Here is a 23,963-nt window from a genome sequence, read left to right on the forward strand (position 1 = left end):
ATCATTTAAACTTGCAAATCTGCCAAAGCCACTGCTCGTGGTACATTTTACCACATATAAGCTTTTCATTTTTACATATAAAAATATGCCTATTTTTACCTTTATATCTTTGAGGTTTTCAGACTTGATAATGGGTGTTTAAGTGAGCCTTCCCTGCCCTTTAGACTTCTAGTGCAAATGACAATATAGGGGTTAAGTTTTACAATGAATAAAGAGTTTGTACATATTGACGTAGGAAGGCAAACCTCAGAAGAATGGGCAATAGGTATGAGTAGGTAATTCACAGATGAGGAAATTAAACTAATAAACAAATAAATGAAAAGAAACCCCAATCACTAATGGTCAAAGAAACAAAGTGATGTCACTCAACTCCCCTTGGATTAGAAAAAATTAAAAACAGCTATGACCAAGACATGGAACCAACCTAAATGTCCATCAACAGATGAATGGATAAAGAAGATGTGGCACATATATACAATGGAACATTACTTAGCCATAAAAAAAAATGAAATTGAGTTATTTGTAGTGATGTGGATGGACCTACAGTCTGTCATACAGAGTGAAGTAAGTCAGAAAGAGAAAAACAAATACCATATGCTAACACATATATATGGAATCTAAAAAAAAAAAAAAAGGTACTGATGAGCCTAGTGACAGGGCAGGAATAAAGACATAGACATAGAGAATGGACTTGAGGACATGGGGTGGGGGGAGGGGGAAGCTGGGGCGAAGTGAGAGTAGCATGGACATATATACACTACCGAATGTAAAATAGTTAGCTAGTGGGAAGCAGCAGCATAGCACAGGGAGATCAGCTCGGTGCTTTGCGATGACCTAGAGAGGAGGGATAGGGACGGTGGGAGGGAGGCTCAAGAAGGAGGGTATATGTGGATATATGTATGCATATGGCTGATTCACCTTGTTGTGCAACAGAAACTAACACGGTGTTGTGAAGCAATTATACTCCAATAAGGATCTATATAAAAAAAAAAACAGCTATGATATATGTTGCTGGCAGCAATGTGGGAGAAGCGTATTCTTGTAAACTGCTGGTTCATAGGGAAGTTTCATCAGCCTTTTTGGGAAGTGTTCTAGTAACATTTTAAAAGAATCTGCAATACTGTTTGTTCTAATTTCCCGTTCCTGGAAATCAGTTTACTTTCCAGCTCAAAACCATTAGAATAAAGGACATGTGAACAAGAGTATTTACTGCTGCATTGTTCAAACGGCAAAAACCTGGATGTAGCATGATTGTCCATCCCTAAAAGAATTGTTGACTTTATTATGGAACATCCACATCATGGTATAATATGATCCCATTAAAAGTATATATTGGAGCCAAACTGACTTCAAAGCATTTGTATCAGGAATAGTTGAGTGAGGAAAGCAAGATGCAGAAAGATGTGATATGATCTTATTTTATAAATTGTTACCACACAAACACATTCACACAAAGTCCTTTAGATGTAGAGTGAGTGTGAGTGTGTGTTTGTGTGTGTATGTGAGTGTGTGAGTGAGTGTGTGTCTGTACATGTCTATGTGAACACAGAGAAAACTACAGGAGGACTCAGACTAGGTAATTAACATGGGTAAGGGGGGTACAAGGGTTGCTGATGGTAAAGAGTGCAGAAAAAAGGGAGGGAGCAAGCCAAGACAATAAAGACAAGGGATAAAAGGTTAATACAAACTAATAAAATCATATCAGCATATATGATATGATCATATTTATGCACTTATATAAAATTATATACATATGTATGTATGTATATACATCTGAAAAAATCTGAAAAAATTAAAAATGCAAAACTAATCTGTTCATTTCTCTACCTAAAATCTGTCAATGGCTTCCTAATCCCCTGTGGATCAATGCAGGATCTTTAGCTTGGGTTCCAGAGGCCCCTGCTCATGTCTCCACCCTCCTATAAAACAGCTGCCCTCCTCATTCTGTGTCACAGACACATGTTTCCTGGTTCTTCACCTCCCAGGACCCCCAGGCCCCCTCCACCCTGCAGCCCTCCTGTTCTTCTTTAGTTCTTCACACATGCTGTTTCTTTTCTTCTGCATGACTCTTACTCATTTTTATAAGTCTCAGCTTAAACATCAGTTTCTCAGGGGGCTTTCTCTGACTCTCAGATGTGGTTATGTATCCTGATATCTATTCCCATGGTTCTCTGTCCTTACTAAAATTCTGTTTTATTATTAGCTTCTTTTCCCAAACTTTGCTCAGATTTTCCCAGCTGTAATTTACTGCTTAGTTGTTATATCTGAATTAGATAAGAGCCTATAGCAAAGACCTGAACATTGTACCCTGGATCTCATAACTGTGGGGATGTGGAATCACCTCTCCAACCCTCCTGCCACCCTGTGGACCTCTCAGCCATAAGGATCTCTTTTAGTTTTATAGGGACAGCAGTTTATGCCACCACATAGCATCTGTGAGTGCTGTGATACCCTCCCCAGCATTGTCTGTGTCATTCTCTGGGTCCCTCTGGCCATCTGTGCTCCTTGGCTGCCTCAGGCTTCCCACTCTGCTCCTGTCCCCTGTGAGGAATCCCTGGGTAGAGGAGCAGAGGAGCCCTAGTTCCTGTGATTGACAGAATCTCTCCTGATCTGTGACCATGATCATGCTCTGGGCCTGAGAGGAGGCTGCAGTGAAAGTGACTTTAAATTCCAAAACATTCTAAAGACAGCTTGGAGCTGACACTTGCTATAGCAGCAGAGAACTAACCACGACAGGCGTGAGGGAGTTAACACAGGGCACACACCAGTGAGGGCACGACAACCAAGTTTATTAAGCATTATTTTGCTTTCACTGCATGTTTCTAATTAAATGTTTATTTTAAAAAAACCCAATTTATATGAAGAGAAAATAATTTAGTTCAGTTCATTTTCAAACCATAATGTTAAAAAATTATTCTTTTCATAATAACAGCTTTCTTTCTGTAAGCAGTAGCATTTCTGTGTTCACAAAAAAGGGAGAACAGGAAAACAGATTGTATGACTATGTTTTTCCAGAAGACCTAGGTAAGCCAGTTTCCCAACAAGGTCATTGCCCCTGGTAAGCTTGGATAAAATAACAAGATTTTTTAAATGAGAAGAAAATGTGGAAATAAATTACATTACATGTTAACTCAAAGAGATTTTTATATTAGATAACCCGAGCTTCTTATCCCTTTGGAGGTCATCCTATCCTCTGTGGCAGGGAGGATTGAGTTGGATAAAGACTCCCATTAGCACTGGGGGAGGTTTCACATGTAAATCCCCTCACAAATGGGAGAGCAAACAGAGAGTGTCCTGCTTAGTAAGTCAACATAATTTGGGTGCTAGTTTTTTCTCTTAGAAAAGTGCCCTTGGTGGCTTGTTATCTTTGAAGTGGATGAGGCAGAAAGCTCTCAGCCCACAGTGTTTGCCTGCTTTTCCTTCCCATCAGGATTGTCCAACATCCCCAGCCTTTTCTCCAGTCTCTGCTTCCATTCTTCTCTGAGCCTGAGGAAGGGAAACAATATACGTGGTTAGTGCATTTGTCTACACATCTGCTGGTCCAGAGAAGTTTTTTGTTTTTTGGTTTATTTTTCTTCTGAAGAATATTAGAATATTTCTCCTTCTGAAGAAATAAATGGCTTTTACAAATTAATGAAGAAAAAAATCAATAGAGTAATGAGCAGTCTATGAATATGTAGTTTTCTCCAAAATTTATTCCTTCCTACATTGGTATGTGGATTCAGTGTAATATCAATCAAAATCCCAGCAGGACTTTTCTGTAGCTATCAACAAGCTGATTCTAACTTTTATATGGAAAGGCAAAAGAAGTCAATTAGCCAAAACAATTTTAAAGTAGAAGAAAGTTGGGAGACTCATACTACATGATTTTGAGGCTTAATATAAAGCTACCGTCATCAAGACAGTGTAGCATTGGTGAAGGAAGAAATAGATCAATGGAACAGAATAGTCTGGAAATAAACATACACAAATATAGCCAATTGATTTTTGACAAGGTACAAAGGCAACTCAATGGAGGAAGGATAGTATTTTTTTTTAAATAAATGATGCTGGAACATTATCTATCCATATTTAAAAATGGACTTTGATCCACACTCCACATCTTATACAAAATTAACTAAGAATGGATCATAGACATAAATGTAAACTGTAAGACCAAGGCTTCAAGAAAAAAGCCACAAAATAATATCTTCATGACCTTGGGATAAGGAAAAAATTCTTATATACATTACAAAAAGCATGATTCATAAAAGAATAAAAAATTTGGGACTTCATCAAAATTAAAACAATTTGTTCTGTAAAAGATACTGTAAAGAGAATAAAAGACAAGCCACAAACAGGGAGAAAATATTTGCAAGTCACATATCTGATAAGGGACTTATTTCCAGAATATATATAGTTTCAAACTCAATGATAAGAAAATAACATAATGGGGAAAATATTTGAACAGACATTTTCCTAAAGAAGTTATATAGGTGGCAAATAAACACGTAAAAAATGCTCAACATAATTAGGAAAATGCAAATTAAAACCACAATGAGGTACCACTTACCTCATAGAATAACCAAAACAAACAAAAAAAAACAAAACCAACTCTTTCCCCCTACCTCCCCTGGCAAAACCAAAAACCAACCCCCACCCCCCAAACCAAAAAACCCTCACAACAAAACTCAAACCAAGTGTTGGCCCGGATGCTGAGTAACTGGAACTCTTTTACATTGTTATTAAAATGCAAAATGGTGCAGTCAGTTTGTAAAACAGTTTGGCAGTTTCTTATACTGTTAACCATACACTTACCATATGACCCAGTAATTTCAATCCTATTTGCTCAAGAGAAATAGAAATTTATGTTCACACAGAAATCTATATGTGAATGTTTATAGCACTTTTATTTATAGTCACCAAAAACTGGAAACAACTTAAATGTCCTTCAATGGAGAGTGGATCACCAAATTGTGATACATCCCTACCACAGAAAAGTACTCAGCAATGAGAAGGAATGGATATACACAACTGATACACACAACAAGAAGAATAAATCCCAAGTACACTGTGCTAAATGAAAAGAGCCAGACACAAAAGACTACATAGTGTATAATTCATTTATGATATTCTGGAAAAGGCAAAACTATAGGGATGAAGTACAGATCAGTGGTTGCTATGGACTGGAAATTGGGAAAGGAGTTGACCACAAAGGAGAAGCATAAGGAGATTTTTCAGAATGATGGAACTATTCTATATCTTGACTGTGGTGATTACATGACTCTGAGCATTTGTCAAACTCATAGATCTGTACACAAAAAGAAAAGAAATGCATGGTGCTTATAAATCAATTAAGAAAAAGAAAGTCTATAATTAAACAGGCAGAGGCTATACAAAGGCAGTTTCTGAAGAAGAAATCCAGCTAGTTCCTATGCATATGAAAAGATCTCAACAAAACCTGTAATTAATTAAATTCAGTTTAAAACAGTGAGATGCCATTTTCACCTGTCAGGTTAACAATGATTAAGAGTTTGACAACACACAGTGTGAGTGACTGTGGGAATTGGCATTCCCATACTTAGAGTGGAAGTTTAAATTAAAACAACCTCTTTGCAAGACAAGGAGGCAATAGCTATCAAAATTTAAAACACTCATCTTTTGACATAACATCTTCATTTCTGTGAACTTATCCCATAATGCTTATCCATGTATGAAAAATGTATGTACCAGTATTCTTATTACAACATTGTTTGTAAAGCTAAAAATTGAAAAACAACCTAAATGTCCTTCAGTGTGATTATTTAAATTAATTGTCACATCATTATTGTGGAAAACATTAAAGAAGTACTGAAAGTGCCGATATAGAAAAACTTCCAAGATAACATAAGTTAAAAAAGGAAGGTGCGGGGCTTCCCTGGTGGCGCAGTGGTTGAGAGTCTGCCTGCTAATGCAGGGGACACGGGTTCGAGCCCTGGTCTGGGAAGATCCCACATGCTCGCTGAGCGACTAGGCCCGTGAGCCACAACTACTGAGCCTGCGCGTCTGGAGCCTGTGCTCCGCAATAAGAGATGCCGCGATAGTGAGAGGCCCACGCACCGCGATGAAGAGTGGCCCCCGCTTGCCACAACTAGAGAAAGCCCTCGCACAGAAAAGAAGACCCAACACAGCCAAAAATAAAAAATAAATAAATTTAAAAAAAAAAAAAAAGGAAGGTGCATATTAATGCTATGTATAAAATAGATAACTAATGAGAACCTACTGTATAGCACAGGGAACTCTACTCAGTGCTCTGTGGTGACCTAAATGAGAAGGAAATCCAAAAATGAGGGGATATATGTTTATGTATAGCTGATTCACTCTGCTGTACAGTATAAAATAACAATATTGTAAAGCAACTATAGTCCAATAGAAATTTTTTAAAAAATTAAAAAAGGAAGGTGCAGAATATTGAAGATTGTGTAGGTCCCATTTTGCATAAAAATACAGCACACTTATTTATTTGCTTATAAAAACTAAAGTTTTGGAGAGAGATATATGAGAAACTATTGATGTCAGTTTTCTCTGGAGAGCAGGTCTAGGAGCCTAAGTGTGAAGGACACTAGTATTAAAAAGTATACACTTGGGGAGACCTTCAAGATGGCAGAGTAGTAAGATGTGGAGATCACCTTCCTCCCCACAGATGCATCAGAAATACATCTACATGTGGAACAACTCCTACAGAACACCTACTGAATGCTGGCAGAAGACCTCAGACTACCCAAAAGGCAAGAAACCTCCCACGTACCTGGGTAGGGCAAAAGAAAAAAGAAAAAACAGAGACAAAAGAATAGGGATGGGACCTGCACCTCTGGGAGGAAGCGGTGAAGGAGGAAAAGTTTCCACACACTAGGAAGCCCCTTCACAGGCGGAGATGGGGTGTGGCGGGGGGCAGAGGAAACTTCAGAGCCACAGAGCAGAGCGCAGCAACAGAGTTGCAGAGGGCAAAGTGGAGAGATTCCCACACAGAGGATCGCTGTCAACCAGGACTCACCAGCCTGAGAGGCTTGTCTGCTCACCCGCCGGGGCGGGTGGGGGCTGGTAGCTGAGGCTCGGGCTTCGGAGGCAGACCCCAGGAAGAGGACTGGGGTTGGCTGTGTGAACACAACCTGAAGGGGGCTAGTGCACCACAGCTAGCCGGGAGGGAGTCCAGGAAAAAGTCTGGACCTGCCTAAGAGGCAAGGGATTGTTTCAGGGTGCGCGAGGAGAGGGGATTCAAAGCACCACCTAAATGAGCTCCAGAGACAGGCGTGAGCCACGGTTATCAGCACAGACACCAGAGATGGGCATGAAACACTAAGGCTACTGCTGCAGCCACCAAGAAACCTGTGTGCAAGTACAGGTCACTATCCACATCTCCCCTCACAGGAGACTGTTCAGCCCACCACTGCCAGGGTCCCGTGATCCAGGGACAACTTCCCCAGGACAACACACGGTGCACCTCATGCTGTTGCAACGTTACGCCGGCCTCTGCTGCCACAGGCTCACCCCGCATTCTGTACCCCAACTTCCCCCTGCCTAAGCCAGAACCCCCTAATCAGCTGCTCCTTTAAACCCATCCTCTCTGGGCAGGAACAGATGCCCTCAGGAGACCTACATGCACAGGTGGGGCCAAATCCAAAGCTGAACCCCAGGAGCTGTTCGAACAAAGAAGAGAAAGGGAAATCTCTCCCAGCAGCCTCAGGAGCAGCAGATTAAATCTCAACAATCAACTTGATGTACCCTGCATCTGTGGAATACCTGAATAGACAACGAATCATGCCAAAATTGAGGCGGTGGACTTTGGGAGCAACAGTAGACTGGAGGTTTGCTGTATGCGACTGACTGGTTTCTGGTTTTATGTTTACCTTAGTTTAGTATTTAGAGTTTATTATCATTGCTAGATTTGTTTACTGATTTGGTTGCTGTCTTCCTTTTTTTAAAATATATACATATATATTTTTTTTTCCTTTTTCTCTTTTTGTGAGTGTGTATGGGTATGCTTCTTTGTGTGATTTCGTCTGTATAGCTTTGCTTTTACCATTTCTCCTAGGGTTCTGTCTGTCTGTTTTTCTGTGTTTTTTTTAAATATAGTTTTTAATGCTTGTTATCAATGGTGGATTTGTTTTTTTGATTTGGTTGCTCTCTTCTTTCTTTCTTTCTTTTTAAATCATTTTCTAATTTTTTTAATTTTAATACTTTTAAAATTTTTTACTTTAATAATTTTTTTTCTTTTTCTTTCTTTTTTCTTTCTTTCTTTTTTTTCTCCCATTTCTTCTGAGCCGTGTGGCTGACAGGGTCTTAGTACTCCGGCCGGGTGTCAGGCCTGTGCCTCTGAGGTGGGAGAGCCGAGTTCAGGACATTGGTCCAGAAGAGACCTCCCAGCTCCATGTAATATCAAATGGTGAAAGCTCTCCCAGAGATCCCCATCTCAACGTTAAGACCCAGCACCACTGAACAACCAGCAAGCTACAGTGCTGGACACCCTATGCCAAACAACTAGCAAGACAGGAACACAACCCCACCCATTAGCAGAGAGGCTGCCTAAAATCATAATAAGGTTACGGACACCCCAAAACACACCACTGGACATGGTCCTGCCCACCAGAAAGACAAGATCCAGCCTCATCCACCAGAACACAGGCACCAGTCCCCTCCACTAGGAAACCTACACAACCCACTGAACCAACCTTAGCCACTGGGGACAGACACCAAAAACAACGGGAACTATGAACCTGCAGCCTGCGAAAAGGAGACCCCAAACACAGTAAGTTAAGCAAAATGAGAAGACAGAGAAACACACAGCAGATGAAGGAGCAAGGTAAAAACCCACAAGACCAAACACATGAAGAGGAAATAGGCAGTCTACCTGAAAAAGAATTCAGAGTAATGATAGTAAAGATGATCTAAAATCTTGCAAATAGAATGGAGAAAATACAAGAAACGTTTAACAAGGACCTAGAATAACTAAAGGGTAAACAAACATTGATGAACAACACAATAAATGAAATTAAAACTTCTCTAGAAGGAATCAATAGCAGAATAACTGAGTCAGAAGAACGGATAAGTGACCTGGAAGATACAATAGTGGAAATAACTACTGCAGGGCAGAATAAAGAAAAAAGAATGAAAAGAATTGAGGACAGTCTCAGAGACCTCTGGGACAACATTAAACTCACCAACATTCTAATTATAGGGATCCCAGAAGAAGAAGAGAAAAAGAGAGGGACTGAGATAATATTTGAAGAGATTATAGTTGAAAACATCCATAATATGGGAAAGGAAATAGTCAATCAAATCCAGGAAGGGCAGAGATTTCCATACAGGATAAATCGAAGGAGAAACATGCCAGAATGCATATAAATCAAACTATCAAAAATTAAATACAAAGAAAAAATATTAAAAGCAGCAAGGGAAAAACAACAAATAACATACAAGGAAATCCCCATAAGGTTAACAGCTGATCTTTCAGCAGAAACTCTGCAAGCCAAAAGGAAGTGGCAAGACATATTTAAAGTGACAAAAGGGAAAAACCGAGAACCAAGATTCCCCAGCAAGGATCTCATTCAGATTCGACAGAGAAATTAAAACCTTTACAGACAAGCAAAAGCTAAGAGGATTCAGCACCACTGAACCAGCTTTACAACAAATGCTAAAGGAACTTCTCTAGGCAGGAAACACAAGAGAAGGAAAAGACCTACAAAAACAAACCCCAAAAATTAAGAAAACGGTAATAGGAACATACATATTGATAATTACCTTAAATGTAAATGGATTAAATGCTCCCACCAAAAGACATAGGCTGGCTGAATGGATACAAAAACAAGACCCTTATATATGCTGTCTACAAGAGAAACACTTCAGACCTAGGGACACATACAGACTGAAAGTGAGGGGATGGAAAAAGATACTCCATGCAAAAGGAAATCAAAAGAAAGCTGGAGTAGAAATTCTCATATCAGGTAAAATAGACTGTAAAATGAAGACTATTATAAGAGACAAAGAAGGACACTACATAATGATCAAGGGATCAATCCAAGATGAAGATATAACAATTGTAAATATTTGTGCACCCAACATAGGAGCACCTCAATACATAAGGCAAATGTTAAGAGCCATAAAATGGGAAATGGACAGTAACACAATCAGAGTAAGGGACTTTAACACCCCACTTTCACCAATGGACAGATCATCCAAAATGAAAATAAATAAGAAAACCCAAGCTTTAAATGATGCATTAAAGAAAATGGACTTAATTGATATTTATAGGACATTCCATCCAAAAACAACAGAATACACTTTCTTCTCAAGTGCTCATGGAACATTCTCCAGGATACATCATATCGTGGGTCACAAATCAAGCCTTGGTAAATTTAAGAAAATTGAAATCGTATCAAGTATCTTTTCTGATCACAACATCCTGAGACTAGATATCAATTACAGGAAAAAAATCTGTAAAATATACAAACACATGGAGGCTAAACAATACAATACTAAATAACCAGGAGATCACTGAAGAAATCAAAGAGGAAATCAAAAAAATACCTAGAGGCAAATGACAGTGAAAACAGAATGACCCAAAACCTATGGGATGCAGCAAAGACAGTTCTAAGAGGGAAGTTTATAGCAATATAATCCTACCTCAAGAAACAAGAAACATCTCAAATAAACAACATAACCTTACACCTAATCAATTAGAGAAAGAAGGAAAAAAAACCCCAAAATTAGCAGAAGGAAAGAAATCATAAAGATCAGATCAGAAATAAATGAAAAAAAAATGAAGGAAACAATAGCAAAGATCAATATAACAAAAAGCTGGTTCTTTCAGAAGATAAAATTGATAAACCATTAGCCAGACTCATCAAGAAAAAAAGGGAGAAGACTCAAATCAATAGAATTAGAAATGAAAGGGAGAAGTTACAACACACTCTGCAGAAATACAAAGGATCATGAGAGATTACTACAAGCAACTATATGCCAATAAAATGGACAACCTGGAAGAAATGGACAAATTCTTAGAAAAGCACAACCTTCTGAGACTGAACCAGGAAGAAATAGAAAACATAAACAGACCAATCACAAACACTGATACTGGGACTGTGATTAAAAATCTTCCAACAAACAGAAGCCCAGAACCAGATGGCTTCACAGGCGAATCCTATCAAACATTTAGAGAAGAGCTAACACCTATCCTTCTCAAACTCTTCCAAAATATAGCAGAGGGAGGAACACTCCCCAACTCATTCTACGAAGTCACCATCACCCTGATACCAAAACCAGACAGAGATGTCACAAAGAAAGAAAACTACAGGCCAATATCACTGATGAACATAGATGCAAAAATCCTCAACGAAATAGTAGCAAACAGAATCCAACAACACATTAAAAGGATCCTACACCATGATCAAGTGGGATTTATCCCAGGGATGCAAGGATTCTTCAATATACACAAATCAATGAATGTGATACACCATATTAACAAAGTGAAGGAGAAAAATCATATGATCATCTCAATAGATGCAGAAAAAGCTTTTCACAAAATTAAACACCCATTTATGATAAAAACCCTCCAGAATGTAGGCATAGAGGGAACTTACCTCAACATAATAAAGGCCATATATGACAAATCTACCATCAACATCATTCTCAATGGTGAAAAACTGAAACCATTTCCTCTAAGATAAGAAAGAGACAAGGTTGTCCACTCTCACCACTATTATTCAACGTAGTTTTGGAAGTTTTAGCCGCAGCAATCAGAGAAGCAAAAGAAATAAAAGGAATTCAAATCGGAAAAGAAGAAGTAAAGCTGTCACTGTTTGTAGATGACATGATACTGTACATAGAGAATCCGAAAGTTGCAACCAGAAAACTACTAGAGCTAATCAATGAATTTGGTAAAGTAGCAGGATACAAAATTAATGCACAGAAATCTCTTGCATTCCTATACACTAATGATGAAAAATCTGAAAGAGAAATTAAGGAAACACTCTGATTTACCATTGCAGCCAAAAGAATAAAATAACTAAGAATAAACCTACCTAAGGAGACAAAAGACTTATATGCAGAAAACTATAAGACACTGATGAAAGAAATTAAAGATGATACAAACAGATGGAGAGATATACCATGTTCTTGGATTGGAAGAATCAACATTGTGAAAATGACTCTACTACCCAAAGCAATCTGCAGATTCAATGCAATCCCTATCAAACTACAACTGGCATTTTTCACAGAACTAGAACAAAAAATTTCACAATTTGTATGGAAACACAAAAGACCTCAAATAGCCAAAGCAATCTTGAAAAAGAAAAACGGAGTTGGAGGAATCAGGTTCCCAGACTTCAGACTATACTACAAAGTTACCGTAATCAAGACAGTATGGTACCAGCACAAAAACAGAAATATAGATCAATGGAATAGGATAGAAAGCCCAGAGATAAACCCACGCCCATATGGTCACCTCATTTTTGATACAGGAGGCAAGAATATACAATGGAGAAAAGACAGCCTCTTCAATAAATGGTGCTGGGAAAACTAGACAACTACATGTAAAAGAATGAAATTAGCACACTCCCTAACAGCATACCCAAAAATAAACTCAAAATGGATTAAAGACCTAAATGTAAGCCCAGACACTATAAAACTCTTAGAGGAAAACACAGGAAAAACACTCTATGACATAAATCACAGCAAGATCCTTTTTGACCCACCTCCTAGAGAAATGGAAATAAAAACACAAATAAACAAATGGGACCTAATGAAACTTAAGAGCTTTTGCACAGTAAAGGAAACCATAAACAAGATGAAAAGACAACCCTCAGAATGGGAGAAGATATTTGCAAATGAAGCAACTGACAAAGGATTAATCTCCAAGATTTACAAGCAGCTCATGCAGCTCAATAACAAAAAAACAAACAACCCAATCCAAAAATGGGCAGAAGACCTAAATAGACATTTCTCCAAAGAAGATATACAGATTGCCAACAAACAGATGAAAGGATACTCAACATCACTAATCATAGAGAAATTCAAAACAAAACTACAATGACGTATCACCTCACACCAGTCAGAATGGCCATCATCAAATATCTGCAAGCAATAAATGCTGGATAGGGTGTGGAGAAAAGGGAACCCTCTTGCACTGTTAGTGGGAACGTAAATTGATACAGCCACTATGGAGAACAGTATGGAGTCTCCTTAAAAAACTAAAAATAAAACTACCATACGACCCAGCAATCCCACTACTCTGCATATGTCCTGAGAAAACCATAATTCAAGAAGAGTCATGTACCACAATGTTCATTGCAGCTCTATTTACAATAGCCAGGACATGGAAGCAACCTAAGTGTCCATTGAGAAATGAATGAATAAAGAAGATGTGGCACATATATACAATGGAATATTACTCAGCCATAAAAAGAAACAAAACTGAGTTATTTGTAGTGAGGTAGATGGACCTAGAGTCTGTCATACAGAGTGAAGTAAGTCAGAAAGAGAGTAATAAATACCGTATGCTAACACTTATATATGGAATCTAAAGAAAAATGGTTCTGAAGATTCTAGGGGCAGGACAGGAATAAAGATGCAGACCTAGAGAATGGCCTTAGGACACGGGGAAGGGGAAGGGTAAGCTGGGACGAAGAGAGAGTGACATGGACTTATATATACTCCCATATGTAAAATAGATAGCTAGTGGGAAGCAGCCGCATAGCACAGGGAGATCAGCTTGGTGCTTTGCGAAGACCTAGAGAGGTGGGATAGGGAGGGTGGGAGGGAGACGCAAGAGGGAGGAGATACGGGGACATATGTTTATGTATAGCTGATTCACTTTGTTATAAAGCAGAAACGAACACACCATTGTAAAGCAATTATACTCCAATAAAGATGTTAAAAAAATGTATATGCTTGGTTAGTTTCTTAAGTTGGATAAATCATTTTATTCATTTAATAGGGCTACCATAACAAAATACCAGGCTGGTTAGCTTAAACAACAGACAATTATTGTCTCACTGTTTTGGAGGGTGAAAGTTCAAGATCAAGGTGTTAGCAGGTTTGATTTCTCCCAAGGCCTCTCTCCTTTACATGCAGATGTCCTTCTTGCTCCATCCTCATGTGGCCTTTCCTCTGTGTTTGTGCATCCCTGGTGTCTCTTTGTGTATCATAACCTCTTCTTCTTATAAGGACAACAGTTACTTGGATCGGGTCCCACCCTAAAAGCTCTCACTTTAACTGTCACTTCTTTTAAAGTCCCTATCTCCAAATACAGTCACATTCTAAGGTGCTGGCAGTTAGGACTTCCACATATGAATCTGGGGGGACACAATTCATAACAATGCTAAAACAATGCATGATTATTATGGATAAATTAGAATACACAATAATGAATAAAGAAAAATTAGACTCAACCTTAATTTTTTACTCTTGTAAATAACCCTAAAATGAGTATGATAATAATTAATACTCTTTCCATATACTAGTCTACTTTCCTTGAAGAGATCCCCAGAGGTGAATAACTAGAGGGTATAAATATTTTGAAAGCTGTAGACACCTATTATCAAACTGACTCCGAGAAACTTCTTACATAAAACTCTGCTCAATTATGGTCCCAAGAAAGAATGGAAAGAATTTGGAATGTTGGCCTGTTGTTTGGTGGTGATGTTGCTTAAGCACATTAGCAACCAAGGATTGAAAGTTGAAATATTGAGAGAATAGGGACATGGGGGGATATCATCCTCATTCTACCTCAACTTTAAATAGAATGAATGACATAGAAATATAGTTTGCCAGTTTGAAAGGGAAGATAAAACATGTAACGGCTGCTCTCCCATTAGTGGACATAGGTCCATGCACACTTTTCTTAAGAAGTGATGATTTATTGAGATTATATGACCTTGTATTGAGATCCACCTATTAGTAATTTTAATAATTATATTCCTTCATTATGGGTATTAAGTAATCATCTTGTTATTTTATTTGCAATCAACCTCTCCAACCTGGGAAATAGACAAGCTCACAAGCTCCCGTTGTTAAGCATCTCTAAAAGGCTCTGTAAATAAATCTGCCTCCAAATGTACATGGCTTTTGTCACCTGGGGTCTTTTAAAGCTCAGTAATAAAGGTTGCTGCCTGTATGTTTCATTGAACTGTAGGGACATAATATAATGAGAATTCATCATTAATTAAAGGGGCTTTAACTTTTCCTTGGTGTGGTGGGCATGAAAATGTGTTACTCAGAGATCCTGCTGGCCAGTTGCCTGTTTTTGTAAATGAAGTTTTATCAGAACACAGCCCTGCCCATTTGTGACATATTTTCTGTGACTGCTTTCATACAACGGCAGGATTGAGTAGTTGCAACATAGAGCACATGACCCACAAAGCCCAAAATATTTACTACTTTGTCCTTTATAGGAAATATTTGCTGACCCCTCATCTAGATTTAAGAAAGTGAAGGAGAAAATCTTAATAATGCAGATTAAACTTAGAAGTGTGCCCTGTCTTCTGTAACTATTATGTTGTGAATGGCAAAAAAAGAATGTGGAAAAGCTCTTCCAGCACTAGAAAACTATCATCCTTAACAATCTGACTTTGCTGAATTGTATAGTAATTAAGCATTTATTCGTTGTCTGGTTTTGTCCCATCATAGCTGAATTGCAACCATAGGTTGGCTATAGAGACAAAAGGTTGGCAAAAACCAGTAGAAAGATGCTGTGAGAATCAGTTGGATATATGAAATGTGTAATAAAGAGCATTGCATGTTTTCTTATTATTTGTAAAGTATATGTCACACATCTTTATACAAGTAAAATTTATAATAAACTTATGTACATATATATGTGTATACATTTTTTCCACAGAGAGCCAGTCGTTAAATGTTTACCAACACACCATAACTTGCTTCCCATTTTTCTCTCACAGGTGCTTCCCGCAATAAATCTCACACCCATCTAATTTCATCTTGCCCTCTGCTTCTTGGAGGAACCAAATCAACACATTTGGAATGATGAATTTATTCTAGGAACAGAATTTAGGAATCTGGGGTTTATGACACATTTATTCACTTTTTGTATTAGCTATATCACCATTTATTGCCAGATGGATCATAGATGCCACTATCTACCTAGTTCCCATTAAATCCTATTTTATGAGTATTTAGACTGTTTCCTGCCCCTTTCTGGTCAATATCTTTCATCACTGTGTTGCTTCTCTTTATCTTTGTGCTCTCAGTAAGCTGGTGAATATAAGTGTATATATGGTTCTTTTCTTTTGTAGTAAGGAAGGCCAACATGAGAAAGATAATGCTTAAAAATTGGTATGCAGAGTCAGATACAGTAGAGGAGCAATAAAGCTGACATTAAACTTGAAGAGAACATTTTTTTCCTTAAGCCTAGAAATATTGACCTCACTTTTCAAATGGAGACCAAGTGATATTTACTATTTATTGTTCTAGATTCATCTGATTTGTGGAGGAGTTGTAATTAATATCTAGGAACACAGATTCTGCTTGATAAGTATGGGATTTGGCTAGAAAGGAGGACTTTTTTTAAGAACCATAAGCCAGAATCACAAACCAGAATCACAGTGTCCTTACTAAGAACCACAGAAGATCAATTGGGCACATAATTAGTTTTTTTTTTCTATCATGTGCTTGCTAGGCCCTAAATATATGTGTCAGTTTGGGTCCTCCAAGAAGCAGATTCGAAGGAATCAACCATGAAAAATAAAGCAGGGGTTGGGGGGAAGAAACAGAAATGGTAAGGGATAGCCTTCAGATTAGCATGCTGGTCTAACACCTGTGAAAGGAGAGTGAGAAGGAAGGAATGATTGGGTAGGAAAAGGCCCGAACCACAGCATAGTTCTGAGAAAGCTTAGCTGAGCTGATGAGGAGTCCCTGGGTAAAAGTTTCCCAGTAGAGGAGTTCTGTCACACAGGAATTTCCCAGGACTAGCTACCCCTGCCATGCTCAGTCATTGGCTAGAGCAGTCAGGGGTAAATGTGGCCTCAGCTCAAATAAAATGGCAGATCCAGAAAGGCAGCACCTAGGGCTCTTAGTCAACTTTCTCCCCATTGCAAGTTTAGAGCACCTCTGTGGCTACCCCAATATGTAAAGAAGAGCAGTAAAATAATAATCCTTGTCATCAAGGAATTTGTAATTTACTGAGTCCTTGATCTCCCAATTCAGATTTCACACTATAATCATAATCTCTGTGCTTTTGTTTTAATATGAAAGGTCAGATGATGCTTTTGCTGCCCCTATTCCTGTGTAATAAGGAACATGCCTTTACAGTGGTTTTTCCATAGTGGGGAAAGATGGGCCTGATCCTGGTTCCCTTTGACCTTCAGCTCACCAGCTGGATCTGGTCACAGGGCAGCTCAGCATACTGCTCTGAACAACTCAGTTTACCAGCCATATACCTCACCCCCTCAGTTTGAATGAGAAAAACTAACTAAAATTTTTCTCACTGGTTATTTTTCATAGACTAAATCTTATAAAAAGTTTGAAATGATGATTTCATCTGGCTTGGAGATTATGAGTTGGATATTTTGTTACCTGCTTCTGAAAGCATCCTGATTGACATAACTGATAAGTAGGAATCAAAGCAGGAGGTGAGTGGTCTTGGGGTGAGGCCTGATAAACCCCTCTCCTCACTTAGACACTCTGAGCTCTGCTAAATTCTGAAGAGGTATTTTGAAGATCATACTTCTTGCATTAAAACATTATTATTTTCATATAAGCATTGTACATTTACTCAGTTATAGTTACAGGCTGGTTATTTAGGCTTAGGTGTTCATATAATTTATCATCTAAATTGAGATACTTTGGAAATAAAAGGGAGCACAATTCATAATTATAACAAATTGATATACGTACACCTGGACTGTCCCAACACACCAGGAGATTTGTTCGTTGTACCTACAGTACACTTGACTTCTCTCAAATTGCCTCAATCAGTTATTTGCACACAGATTTCAACTTCTCCAGGGGACTGACGCCTGCTGTGTTGCTTCTTTCTAGCCAGACTCAGAGAGAGTAAGAGGGTTTCTAGTTCTGAGGCTACCCACTTTGCCTTGTGATCTCACCTCCAGGGCTTCTTCCACACACATGTGTTCCTAGGGTAAATGGATTCTCTGCAGCTCTGGTTGCATTCCTCTCAGTCAGTGAACCCGTAGGCATGTGCTAATGAGCATGTCCATGGTGAAACACCTGTTTCCACTCTACTCAGCTTTGGCACAAGGCCTTGCAGGTTAGCCCAGCTGAGGAACATAAGGCATTATTGGCTCTGTTCTACTATCAGCAAAGGCATTGGTGGAAAATTTTGAGGTTTTTTTTTTTTGAGGTTTTTGTCTTCTGTTCATTTAGAACATTTCTTGATTGCACAGTGGCTTGAAATTGCCACTTTTATAAATGGAGTGTAAAATAACAAAAGGTGTCAGTGTTATGTGTGTGTCTCAGGTTATTCACTTACATATAAGCATTTTGGAAAGCCATAGCCTTAGGTGAAATAGGGACCCGAGGTTTTATGCCATTCATTGGTCTGGTCAAGTGTATCCTGGAAGATAATTATTCTAGGACAATATTTCAAACTGTTTGCTTACATAAGCAATATTTAAGCAAATAATCTGACAGGCTGGTTTTGGTTTAAAAATATTTATATTCTTTCTGTGCAACTTGGTTCATCTGGGATATATGTGGCTGTATTTTTTGTTTTGTTTTTGTTTTTTAACAAAAATAATAACAAAACCACTATGTTGTCATTCATTGTTTACCAAATTAAGAAGGCTTTTTGAGTTTTATATTCATAGTTGATAGGGGGCAACAGCTCTGGTAAGTGAGACTCAAGAACAGAGGAGGAGACCATAGAAGGTGCCTCTCCTCCCCCAGCCTCTGCTGATTTTCCTCTTCTCTGAGCAAGGCAGCAGCTCTGTCTCCATCTTCAAACATTTATTTGGGGGAGACAATGCTAAAACGTTTCATGATGAGCACATTTTGAAGATTTATTCTCTTGGCTATAGAAGGAAGAGAAAACTGCTCCAAACTCTGAAGGGAGTCTTTTTAGGGGGCACATTAGAGCCTGGATAATTAATTCATTTGTTCTATGGGCCATTTGCAAATGGCTGCTTTTTTTTTTTTAAGATTTTTTTAAATAAATTTATTTATTTATTTATTTATTTATTTTTGGCTGTGTGGGGTCTTCGTTTCTGTGCGAGGGCTTTCTCTAGTTGCGGCGAGTTGGGGCCACTCTTCATCGCGGTGCGCGGGCCTCTCACTATCGCGGCCTCTCTTGTTGCAGAGCACAGGCTCCAGACGTGCAGGCTCAGCAGTTATGGCTCACGGGCCTAGTTGCTTCGCGGCATGTGGGATCTTCCCAGACCAGGGCTCGAACCCGTGTCCCCTGCATTGGCAGGCAGATTCTCAACCACTGCGCCACCAGGGAAGCCCTGGCTGCTTTTTTTAATAACTTTTTTCCTAATTATAATATGGTACAGTGTCATTTTAGAAACTTTGGAAAAAATAGAAGAACACATGCGCACAATATTTGCCATTCCACCAGTCAAAAATAACCCTCTTAATATTTTTCAGTATTTTCTTCTAATCTTTCCCTATACATATGGATAAACTGCATCTATATATTTTTAAAAAATCAGATCATATTGCAAATTTTGCTCTTAATCCCACACCCCAGGGCTTCTGGAAAGGAAGATGCAGTACAGGGCTCATGTGGGGATCTGTCTCCCAGTGGGCTTGTGCACCAGGACTAGGGGAGGAAGATGGCAGGGACCATACAACTGACTCTTCTTGCTCCCCTGGACTCTTCAGGACTGGATGCTCTAACATGTAACTCTTTTAGCATTTAGAAAAACCTGGGTTTTCTTGCTGGACAACCAGGAATGTAACTGGAATAATGGTAGAGCTCTTCTCCGGATATAGAGAGAGGCTATTTCCCCTCAGGAGCTGAAGAAAAGTTTTTAGAAGTTAATGTTGGTGCAACATATGTGAATTACACATGTTTGTAGCTCAGCATACTCAGAAACATGGAAGCACATGCCTTGCTGTCCAGCAGAACACACAGGTGCGATTCCACTTGTTAGTGGGCATCTCAGCAAATAGACAGCCTGGCTGGGCTGTTCCCATTTTAGGGACAGAGAACCCAGAGAGTTCCTGAAAAGTTGAGCTGATCCGTCTGCTCCAGGGCACTACATGTGTGAGGGCAGGTGCTTGACCTTTTAGTCAGAGCGATGTTGACACTTGTGACACGTGTCTTCTCACATAAATAAATGTTCCCCTCTCAGCAGACTTCTTTGACTAGAACAAGTTCAACTGCCAGTAAGAGGAAGATCACATTATTCTTCCCCCAAGAATCTTAATATGTATCATATCAGATGTGGGATCTTTCACACTCATACACATCTCTTGACCTGACTCTGAAATTTAGCGTATCCTCGTGTGCTGAGGATTGCAACAGAGGCAGGGTGAGGAAGAGATTTTTTTCAGTTCATTAAGATATAAATAACAGAAACTCATTTTTGTTTACACCAAAAAAAGCTTGTTCATATCTATAAGTCATTGATTCTCAATCAGGGGCAACTTTGCCCTCCAGGGGACATTTGGCAATGTCAGGAGATATTTTTGGTTGTCACAATGTGGCAGGGGAGTCCTACCAGCATCTAATGTTTTGAGGGATGCTGCTAAACATCTTACAAAGCATAGGACAGCTGCCTCAGTAACAAAGAATTATAAGACCCTAAATGTCAGTAGTGCTGAGGTTGGGAAACTCTGATATAGATGGTAGCAAGACTAAATGAGTAGATGAATTAATCATGTCTTTAATTTTCTATATTTTATGATATTTTGACATCTTAGAAAGCTTTCTGGCTGCCCTTGACAGGGCTAGCCCTTTCTTCTGCATGTCAACCAATCCTGAGTCTGTGGCCCTAACCACCTCCTTATCTAACTCTCATAGATAAAGCCATATTTCCCCTGCCCTATATCATCCCAGGACCAGGCCAGGCACCAGACAACTAGAGACAATCCCTAAATCCCACAACCCTCAGGAATTATTCAAACTAGCCAATCCTAAACTGTTTACTCTGCCTTTCCTTTCCTTTTCCTTGGAAACCCTGATAAAGGCTCTGGCTTAGACTTTCCCTCTGCTTTCATCTTCTGCCACCTGGTCAAAACCTGGTGCTTATCCTGTGGGCCTACATGGCAGGCAGTGATACTCTCTCTGAAAGCTGTGTGTATAATAAATGTCTTCCTTCTAAACCTCATTCTCCTTTTGTCTTGTGGCTACACCGACTTGACCATACCACCTCCAATATTTGCATTATTACAACAGTGGGTAATGAAAACAATTCAGTTTCCTCATCTTCACATCTGGTATATTTCTGGGGAAATCTACCTTAAAAAATAGTGAAGAAACAATCCACATACTTTCTCAGGGCACTCCTTCCCTGACGATCTTCCTCCAGTTCCCGGTAACCAGTCTGTTTGCTAATTTCTTTCTCCCAGAAGCTTTTGAGCTCATGACAAGTTTCACAACAGAAGACTTCTCGACGTATGTATTGATTGTTCATCCTCTGAAAATAAAAGAAAAAACAAATCCAAGTACTTCAAATAAAGCCACTCTAATTTTGGAGTGATGAAAGATGAGTTTGAATCCATACACTGCCAATTACACTTTTTGTGCCTGTAGATAAATCACACAGTCACTATGATTTTGTTTGTCAACTGCAAATGGGGATAATAATGGTTAATGCCAGAATATAATGTGAAAAATTTTGAAATGAACAAAAATACAAAGGACGTCTGATAACCCTTCCAGATTATCTGATTCTACAAGGGCCTGTCCCTTTCATGACTTTGAGCTATTTTACAACTCTGTAAATTATAGAAAAAGTATAGTAATGCAAATGATTTTTGAACATAGAGATTCAAATATATTTTGTCCAGTGGAATGCGATTGATATCCCTGTGAATATCAACCAATTTTCATCTACTTTAAATTCATTTTAATATTCTTGATTGTCTATATATGTGTTTTTTTAATTCTCCTTGAATCAGTTGTAGTATCTTACTAGTTTTCTCATTAATTATCGTAAGTTAAGTAAAATATCTGTTACAAGTTCATTTTATATTTGTATAAGAGTCATGGTTTTAACTTAAAAAATTATCCTTTAACAATTACTTCACAGCTTTGTGTGTGTGTGTGTAGAACAAGATGGTGTATGCAAAGCTCTAAACACAATGCAAGGCAAATAACAGGCACCCAGAAAATGTTATGTTCTTTCCATCCTTCCTCACATAATAACATCTACCATTTATTGAGCATATAATGTGCAATAGGCTTTTCTTACACACTGTCCCATTTGATCCTCACTACAACTCTGTGAGATGGGTGGTTCTGAACTCATGGTTCAGATGAGGAAACTGAGAGGCAGAATTTGCATATAGCCTCATAACTGAACATGAAAGAGCAGAAATTTGGATCTAGGTCTGTCCATCTTCAAAGTGGATGCCCTCTATTCTATCAATCCTCATCACAAGAAATGGTGACTGTATTTGGAAGCATACATGTTTACTACTAAAAAACATTTACTTTTTGCCTGAACATTGCCCATTTTCCAGATCTTAGTGGCTCTGGTGGACAGGTAGACAAAAAGGACTGCAAAACAAATCCTTTTCTGCCTGCTAGTGAGTGCCTGCTCAGAGAAGAGCTTTGTCCCTGGCTGGAGATTGGAAAGGAGCTGGACCTTCATTCCCTCGCTACAGAGTCCCAGTGATCCCATTCAAGCTAGATTGCCTGGGGGGAGCAGCCCAGAGGATTGGGGGTGAGAGAGAAGTTTAGAAAAGCTTTCAGGGAATAAATAACCCATTTATTATTTCATATTTATAATCTAGAATGGTAATTCTATATTATAGAATTATAATATTTTATGCTATAGAATATGTAATTTATAATATAGAATTATTTATAATACAGAATAACAGAATATTTTATTTATATTACATTTATAATAACAGACTGACACCTGTGCCAGAGGTGGCAAGACCTTCCCACTTGTAGAGATGTATAAATGTCCTAAAGTAGGAATAAACTTTGTTTTCTGGAACTGAAGGTCACTTTGAGTATTCTGTAAAGATTTTTTTTAAATCCACTCCTATTTTTCCTCCTAGACCCACCTTCTATTCATCTGGTCATTTCTGTAGCCACAACTGACTTGGGCAAAACTGTGCCAGAAGTGTGTGGGAGGGCACTGTACCCTGGGGCTCTCCAGGTTCTCTCTGAGCTTGAGCTCTGAAGAGTGGAGCAGGGCCTGTCCTGCAGCCTGATGGGAGCACATGTTCTCTCCTGTAAGCACATATTTCCCATTTATTTTCTGTCCTTGGCTAATGGTTTCAGCACACAGATTTCTAATAAATTCCTAGTCACTTGACATTGAAAGAGTTGTTAACATTGAATCTATAGTCATTTTCACAATATTGATTCTTCCAATCAAAGAACATGGTATATTTCTCCATCTGTTTATGTCATCTTTGATTTCTTTCATCAGTGTTTTATAGTTTTCTGAGTACAAGTCTTTTGCCTCTTTAGGTAGGTTTATTCCTAGGTATTTTATTCTTTTTGTTGCAATGGTAAATGGGATTGTTTCCTTAATTTCTCTATACGATTTTTTGTTGTTAGTGTATAGGAATGCAAGAGATTTCTGTGCATTAATTTTGTATCCTGCAACCTTACTAAATTCACTGATTAGTTCTTGTAGTTTTCTGGTAGCTTCTTTAGGATTCTCTATGTATAGTCTCATGTCATCTGCAAACAGTGACAATTTTACTTCTTCTTTTCCAATTTGGATTCCTTTTATTTCTTTTCCTTCTTTGATTGCCATGGCTAGGACTTCCAAAACTATGTTGAATAAGAGTGGCAAGAGTGGATTCAATGCAATCCCTATAAAATTACCAATGGCATTCTT

General features: G+C 38.6%; 1 protein-coding gene across 1 annotated transcript; it reads right to left on the reverse strand.

The window, feature by feature from the left end:
• Nucleotides 1-3,392: 3,392 nt before the first annotated feature.
• FAM240B (family with sequence similarity 240 member B) lies at nucleotides 3,393-21,569 on the reverse strand. Its single transcript, XM_061199323.1, has 2 exons — nucleotides 21,427-21,569; nucleotides 3,393-3,486 (listed from the first exon to the last, which is right to left on the reverse strand). The coding sequence occupies exons 1-2, from the start codon at nucleotides 21,567-21,569 to the stop codon at nucleotides 3,393-3,395; spliced, it is 237 nt and encodes a 78-aa protein (XP_061055306.1).
• Between the last annotated feature and the right edge of the window lie 2,394 nt (nucleotides 21,570-23,963).

Source organism: Eubalaena glacialis, chromosome 9, assembly GCF_028564815.1.
Source record: "Eubalaena glacialis isolate mEubGla1 chromosome 9, mEubGla1.1.hap2.+ XY, whole genome shotgun sequence".
Lineage (NCBI taxonomy): Eukaryota > Metazoa > Chordata > Mammalia > Artiodactyla > Balaenidae > Eubalaena > Eubalaena glacialis.